Below are 8,109 nucleotides of genomic sequence, written 5' to 3'. Positions count from 1 at the left end.
AAGAGAACTGGATACAAGGAAAAGATTAGTCCAAAGGACTAATTGTGCACAGCTACCAAGGCCTCCACCGGACTGAGTCCAGTACAGCTTGATGGTGCCTGACTACCACCACTGACTGCTCTGACCGGGATCACAGCAGAGGGTTCTGGACAGAGCTGGAGAAGGATGTATAGCATAATTCTAACTCACAGAAAAAGACCAGGTTTACTGGCCTAAAGGAGACTGGAGAAACCTCGAGAGTATGGCCCCCAGACACCCTTTTAGCTCAGTGGTGAAGTTCACTGTTCAGCCTGGGAGTAGACAGACCCGTAAAACCAAATGAGACTAATGAGGTACAGGAGTCCAGTGATAAGGGCCAGAAAGCAGAAGGGGACAAGGAAGTTGGTGCTAGGGAACCCAAGGTTGAGTAAGGATATTGTTGATGTGTAGTGAGGTGGTTAACCATTGTCATAGGGCAACATTTGTAGGAACTGTTAAATGAGAAACTATTTTGTTCTGTAAGCCTTCATCTTAAGTGAGAATAACAGCCCAATTGGAAGAGCGTAGTCAATGTCACTGAACTGTGCGTGTAGAAATTTTTGAAATCGTATCTTTGGCTATGTGTATTTTCACCAAAAAAAAAAGGTTGAGAAGTTAGAGGGTTTATATGTTGTGGGGTTGTTAACCAATGTCATAAAACAACATGTGTACTTCTGTTTCTTGGGAAACTATTTGTTCTGTAAGCCTTCACCTGAAGTGCAACAAAAATAAAATAAAAGTCTTATAATAAAATTTAAAAAAATAAAAATTAAGATCAGTTCAAAAAAAAATCCTCAATAAAATACTAGTCAATAGTGTGAACAACCCAGATATCCATTGACTGATGATGAATGGATAAACAAATGTCTTATATCCATACAATGGAGTACTATTCAGCCATAAAAATGCTACAACATGGATGACCTTTCTAAACATGCTGAGTGAATGAAGCCAGTCAGAAGAAGCCACATATTGCATGATTCCATTTATATGGAATGTTCAGAATAGGCAAATCCATAGAGACAGAAAGTGGATAGTGGTTGCCAGGGCCAGGGTAAGGCGAGTATAGGGAGTGACTGCTTAATGGGTACAGAGTTTCTTTTCAGGGTGATGAAAATGTTCTGGAACTAGATAGTGGTGATGGTTGTACAACTCTGTGAATGTACCAAAAAGCACGGAATTGTATACTTCAAAGTGGTGACTTTTATTGTATATGAATTATGCCTCAATAAAACTGTTATGAAAAAGTCAATTTTTAGTATTTATTTAATTCAAGTAGCATAGCTTCAAACACAAACTTTTTGAATTGAAAATTTAAATGTTATATAAAAAAAGTTTAAAGCATAGTTAGCCAAAGTAAAGATGTAATTTCCTGAACTACTGTTTAATGTTTATCATGCTGTTTTATTTCCTGAAATTGTTTTCATTGACATTCTTGCAAATTTAATGCATTATTCTTCTTTTAATTTCTTAAAATTGTGTTTAGAATAAAAAAAAATAAAAACCTAACCAGCTGCTGTCAATTCGATTCTGACTCACAGCGACTGTGTGTGTCAAAGTAGAACAACTCCATAGGGTTTTCAGTGGCTGATTTTTGGAAGTAGATTGCCAGGCCTTTCTTCCCAGACGCCTCTGGGTGGACTCTAACCACCAACCTTTCAGTTAGCAGTGAGTGTGTTAACAGCTGTTTGCACCACCCAGGGTCTCTGTTTAGACTATCACGGTGAAAATGAGGTTTAAAAAATTAAGTATATATAAGAAATGGCATGACAGAACAAGATTGTAATTACCAAACAACTGCGTTTTCGTGCAGTTTATTCTTGCAGGTTCCATAGAGTCCCCACAATTATATAAGCTGCAGGGTGTGGGAAAGGCAGAGAAGTTTTAGCTTAGGGAGGGAGTCTGGGTGGTTGGTTCCCCCAGCGTCCAGGTGGCTCACACCCATAATGAGAAGGGTTGCTACCTTCTGTTCCTAACTTCCCATCTGAGTAGTTTTTTCAGATGGGGGCTTTGTCAGAACCATAAGGTAGGTGACGTAAGTGACTCTTTCCAAACTACTCTTCAGTCAGTTCCCTGAATCACACTGCATTTTGATTTAGTGTCTGGAAATCTTAGTATTTAGGATCTTTGATGGATTTGTTCAGGGACCAAAACCTTGATACGTTTATTAATGAACATCAGTAATTTAATCTTCCTGAGTCTTCATGGAACATTTGAAACCCATAAAGGACAGTGACAATGTAAACACCTGTAGAAATTGTTGTTGTTGTTAGGTGCCGTTGAGTCCGTTCCAACTCATAGCGACTCTGTGTACAACAGAACAAAACACTGCCCAGTCCTGCGCCATCCTTACAATCTTTGCTATGTTTGAGCCCATTGTTGCAGCCACTGTGTCAGTCCATCTTGTTGAGGGTCTTCCTCTCTTTCGCTGACCCTCTACCTTACCAAGCATGATGTCCTTCTCCAGGGACTGGTCCTTACTGATAACATGTCCAAAGTATACGAGATGAAGTCTCGCCATCCTTGCTTCTAATGAGCATTCTGGCTGTACTTCTTCCAGGAGAGAGTTGTTCATTCTTCTGGCAGTCCATGGTATATTCAGCATTCTTTGCCATATAGAAATTAGAGAACATTAAGTATCATGCTATTTAAAGATAAGTATCGACAGATTACAGCCCAAAGTAATTACAGCAGACATGAGTTGGCAAATACAATAAATCAATTGAGAAAGAGGATGAAAAGAATTTAATTTAAAAAAAAATTAACGAAGTCACTGTTTTTCCTTCAGCTGCTTTCAAACTTGTGAAAACTTGGCTTGGTCCAGAAGCAATAAGTTTGTTGAAGTTTACAAGTAAAAATGAAATCCAGGAGTATGTCAGTGTAGAATACCTGCCTCCTCACATGGGTGGAACTGTAAGTATAGTACTTGAAACTTTTTTTAAAAAAATTATACTGCGTAATGGCGCATTAGACTCTATTTCCTCAAGGAAAAAGGAAAAGCAGTATCATAACATCCAAAGAAAGATCACAGATTCCCCAAAGTAGCAAGCAGTGTTGTAGACACTTGATCTTTAACATTAATTTTTTTTGAGTAGTTAATATCTTTACATGATTCTGAACTGAGAAGGTGTTCAGTGAAAAGTCTCCCTCCCACTCCTATCCCCATCCACCGTGTTCCCCTCACCAGATGCATTTCTTCTATTTTTCTCCAAGGGTGTGTGTTGCTTATGTAAACAAGTAAGTCTATATAATTCTTCCTCTCGTCTCTTTTAAACAGGTAGTGTACATATGCACTATTGTACATTCTGCTTTTTCTTCACAGCATGTCTTAGAGATCACTATGTGCAAAGCTTCTTACTCTTGTTCATGGCTACATAGTATTCCAGTGTCTAGGGCTGAACCCTGAGTTATTTCATTTCTTTTTGATGTGTCTTTAGTTTGCTTCCAGTTACATGCTGTTGAGCAATCTTTTAAATTTAAAAGATACTATTAAGTATGTACTATCAAAAATTTATTAATGACTTTACTACTTATACGTAAGAGACCAAGACTAAGTAGGTGCATGTTAAATTTTTAATGTTACATAACAGTGAAGTTATTGTGAGAATGGCTTTTTTATATAAACTGTGAAACCAATGGATTTGCTATGCTTCGCGTTAACTTGAGAGATAATATTTCAGTTATTTGATTTTTACAATCTGTATACTGCCTGCCTGGCAAAATTGTATTCAGCCAAAACCAAGGAGTAACAAGATGAAAAATTGTGGTATGTCCTTTTGTTTGTTTGTTTTCTTTGAGTAGAGAAAACTCAAGCCAGTATTTTTAATTCGAAGTTTGTTACTTTGTATTCTGAGGCTTTATATTTCACATTTATCCTAGAAAAACATGGTTCATTTAAAGTGCTACACTTAGTTAAAATAGCAATTTGGTTTGATTTGCCATTTTTAATAATTTGCCCATAGAATTGTTTAAACTTAAAATGAATATCCCGTTGCCATCGAGTCGATTCTGACTCATAGCAGCCCAACAGCATTTAGTAAAAAGGATTTTTATGGGTAGAAAAGGTTTTTTTTTTTTAATTTCTCTTCTTTGTGGTCAGTGGAATATTTCTTCAGAATTATAGTCAAATTTGTAGCAGAACTATTTAACATAATTTTTTAAGTTGTTTCTCAAAAGTAATACATACACATATAGCATATTGATTCATATAGGTCTACCCTATTTTTAAACTGTTGTAGAATATTCCATTGTATGGGTATAACATTATTTAACTGATTGTCTCTTGAAGATCTTTAGTTGTTTTCTAATCTTTTGTCATTACTAACAGTGCTGCAGTGAATAGCCTTGTAAGTAACTGATGACACACAGGTACACAGCAAGTACATGTATAGGATAAACTCCTGGAAGTGAAAATGCTGGGTCAATAGATACACTTAGTTTTTATATTTGATATAGCTACTGGTAATTTTCCTCCAAAGAGATTTTCTTTTTTCTATGAACTCTGTATCATTCCTTTACTCCTTGAGTTGTTAGCCTTTTTCTTGATTTTTACATATTAATGAATGTCTTTTGTTTCTGATACGTGTTGTAAATATTTTCCCAGTTGCAGCCTTTTTGAAAAAGAACGTTATGGTTTTTGTTTTTAAGTTTTTTTTATGTTGGTTGGATATTGTTTGTTCTTTTGCCATTCAGAAACGTTTCATTTCAGTGTGCTCAATTTTTATCAATGTTTTTATGGCTTCTAGGTTTTGTACTGTGTTTAGTAAGGCCTTCCCTACTTAAGTATTGTATTTTAAATTACCCTGTGTGGTGTTCTAGAGCTTATATGGCCTTTACACACACATACACATACACTTAAAGCTTTTATCCATCTGAAGTTGTTTGGGGTATAAAGAGTTGAGATAAAGATCTCACTTGATTCTTTTATAGATGGCTAGCCGTTTGTCCCACACCATTACTGCTGTCTTTCCTTTTCTGGTTTGAAATACCTTCTTAATTTTAAATTTCACTATCAAATTAAGTCTTTTTCTTGACCAAAGTAATGAATTTTAAATTCATTAGGAGAAGTACTCCTCTGCCCCCCTTTTAGCAGGTTAATACAAATTCTTTTCTTTTAGGATCCTTTCAAGTATAGCTATCCACCGCTAGTAGATGATGATTTCCAAACACCGTTGTGTGAAAATGGGCCTATTACCAGTGAGGATGAAACGTCAAGTAAAGAAGATATAGAAAGTGATGGTAAAGAAACCTTGGAAACAATTTCTAATGAAGAACAAACAGCTCCTGTAAAAAAGGTAATTTTAAGAATGAAATGAAATTGAGTCAAAAAAGTTGCAGTCTAGCCCCAATCCTGCCACTAGCTGGCTGTGTGGTTTCAGATATATCCCTTAACTTGCTGCCCTTCAGCATCTTTCTGTCTAAAAAGAAAGGAGGAGGATGGGACTAGCTGACCAGTAGAGTCGTTTTAATGTATAAAAGACTGATTTCGTGCTTTTGTATAAAGGTTGGCAAAATTTATCTGGAAGGACTTTGTTTTGTCTAAGATATCCTAATTGATCAAGTTCCTCTATCTTGTTTTTTAAAGAGCACTTGGTTGTCACTCTTCACATGAGTAATCAGAGGCTTAATAGAGGTACAAATACAATGTGACAATTTAGAACGAATTTTAAAACTCTTTTAAATAGCCTTCATGTGTACTTTTTGACCTAATGCCCTGCCCAAATATCAGTGTGAAACTAAATTTCTGTATCTTTTCTTTCTTCATAATTTTTTATCTTTAGATTAACCCAGCAGAACCTAATTCCAAAGCAGAAGAGAATGAAAAAGTTGATTCAAAGATGAAAGCATTCAAGAAACCATTGAGTGTGTTTAAAGGGCCCTTATTACACATCAGGTAATAGTTGAGGATTTTATTAGCTGTACTTTTATAACATATCTTCATCATCTTGGGAGCTGCAAAATTAAAACTTTACTTTTGTACCGTTTTTGAAACTGTGAACATAACAAAAGCAAGGGTTATCTGAAGAATCACCTTCGTTTCCAGACAGAATAGCTATTTTTAGTTATCATTTTGTTACTTATTCCATTGAGTGTGTGTGAAGGGCTCTCCTCACACGTCAGGTAATAAAAGTGAATATTCACATCTTAACCATAAATCTGAATAACATGTATTTCTTTTCATATTACTGATACTGTTCTACTTGCATGAGTTCTGGGATGCCAGAAATGACACTGAAGTAACCATTTGTCCATTTGACCTTCCAAAGGCCAAAGCTGAACCGTAAAACTAGGTTTTTTACTAAAGCCAAATTTCAGCCCATCTGCATTTTTGTTGTTATGTTATTCAACCCAAAAGATTCAGAATTGTTTCTTTTACCATAGTGTAAAAACGTCTTTCTCACTAATGATGCTTTTAGTTGATAAATCTATTAAGCCTTATGTTAACACTGCTACATCAACTTTTTTTAGTGATAACCTAGTAGATCACTTTCTATCCCTTTACTTGAAACCTTTAAACCTTGTAATTGTGTTTTAGGTATGTCTCTTATGAACAATACATCTAGGCTTTTTTTTTTTTTTTAATCTAATCTGAGATTCTGTTAATTGACAAGATTAGTCTGTTTATACGTATTTTAAAAACTGTTGTATTTGGATTTATCTCCACCATCTTTGTGCGCGCAGGTGTGTAGTTTCTGTTTTCCATGACTTGACTTTACCATTTTTCCCTTTTTATAAGTTTATTCCTTATTTTTTCCTCTACTTGTTTGGAAGTTATTCTATTTTTTCACTGAAAACCAAACCCGTTGCTGTCGAGTCAATTCCAACTCATAGCAACTCTGTAGGACAGAGCAGAACTACCCCACAGGCTTTCCAAGGCTGTAAATCTTTATAGAAGCAGACTGCCACATCTTTCTCCCACAGAGCAACTGGTGGGCTCAAATTGCCAACCTTTTGGTTAGCAGCCGAGCATTTAACCTCTGCTCCACCAGGGCTCTTTTTTTCACTGAAGACCTGTCAGAAACTTAAGTTCCAGCTTATAAATACAGAGTTATGGGAGGAGGAGCAGGCAGGGGAGAAAGTGACACTGAAGAATGTAAGTTTCCAGGCTTGCAGTTTGGACTCTACCTGTCCCTGCCCCCCATCTCCCTCCCAGGCAGTGCCTCTCCTGCAAATATACAAGGACTCAGTTTACAGCTGTCTCCCCAGAGCTTCTCACAGTTTTTGTGCTGATTTCCAAGAGCAATCCTATGGCATATTCAAGATTGAGTTTTAAAAGCAAGCTAGCAACAGTGCCCAGAGCTGGACAAAGCCCTTCTAAAAGAGTGCCTCCTTAAAAATGTGTATTCTCCAGATTAATAAATATCTCTGAGAGATGGAAATTCTGAATATAAAATGATCTATTTAAAGATATCTATCAAAATCAAGGGTTACCTGAAGATTCACCTTAGTGATTTGTTTCTTTATGTGAAACAAAAATACTGTTATTCCCATTGGTTTAAGGAATCTGATACAGTGTGGTTAATGTAATTAAACTACACAAGCTTTGCTCGAGTCATTTAATTTTTATTTTAAGTCATGGTCATTACAGTGGCCAAGAACAGTAAATTTTGAATTTTGAGGCTTGCTGATTTTACTGTTTGATAAGTCTCCCTTGCAGTTCCTACTGCAAATTTTATTTCTATGTTTATTCCTCCCTTCCCTATTACAGTCACGCACCGCATGACGTCATTTCGGGCAACGACCAACCACATATACGTCCGTAGTCCCATAAGGTTAAAATAGAATTCAGAAATCCCAATCAAAGAACGGGACGTAGTGGACGACACTGGACGTAGCGAACGCAACAGCTTCCCACACTCAATACATGTATCTCATGTCTCTTATACGAAAAAAATCGTATATCCCCGAGAGTATGGCCCCCAGACACCGTTTTAGCTCAGTGGTGAAGTCACTTCCGAGGTTCACCGTTCAGCCGGGGATTGGACAGCCCCATAAAACAAAACGGGACTAATGAGGCACAGCAGTCCAGGGACAAGGGCTAGAAGGCAGAAGGGGACAGGAAAGCTGGTGATAGGGAACCCAAGGTTGAGT

At 36.7% G+C, this 8,109-nt stretch overlaps 1 protein-coding gene across 2 annotated transcripts in view; it reads left to right on the top strand.

The window, feature by feature from the left end:
• MOSPD2 (motile sperm domain containing 2) overlaps positions 1-8,109 on the top strand; it is a 56,407-nt gene that overhangs the window by 35,984 nt on the left and 12,314 nt on the right. For both annotated transcript variants that reach the window (XM_004386333.2, XM_023740689.1), the window contains exons 8-10: positions 2,807-2,931; positions 5,136-5,312; positions 5,799-5,911. In XM_004386333.2, the coding sequence (XP_004386390.2) occupies positions 2,807-2,931; positions 5,136-5,312; positions 5,799-5,911 (415 nt within the window). The remainder of the gene's footprint in view (positions 1-2,806; positions 2,932-5,135; positions 5,313-5,798; positions 5,912-8,109) is intronic.

The sequence above is a fragment of the Trichechus manatus genome, unplaced genomic scaffold (assembly GCF_000243295.1).
Source record: "Trichechus manatus latirostris isolate Lorelei unplaced genomic scaffold, TriManLat1.0 scaffold00162, whole genome shotgun sequence".
In the NCBI taxonomy this organism is placed as follows: domain Eukaryota; kingdom Metazoa; phylum Chordata; class Mammalia; order Sirenia; family Trichechidae; genus Trichechus; species Trichechus manatus.
Note: the sequence above shows the minus strand (reverse complement) of the source record. Positions and strands in the feature narration are given on the sequence as shown.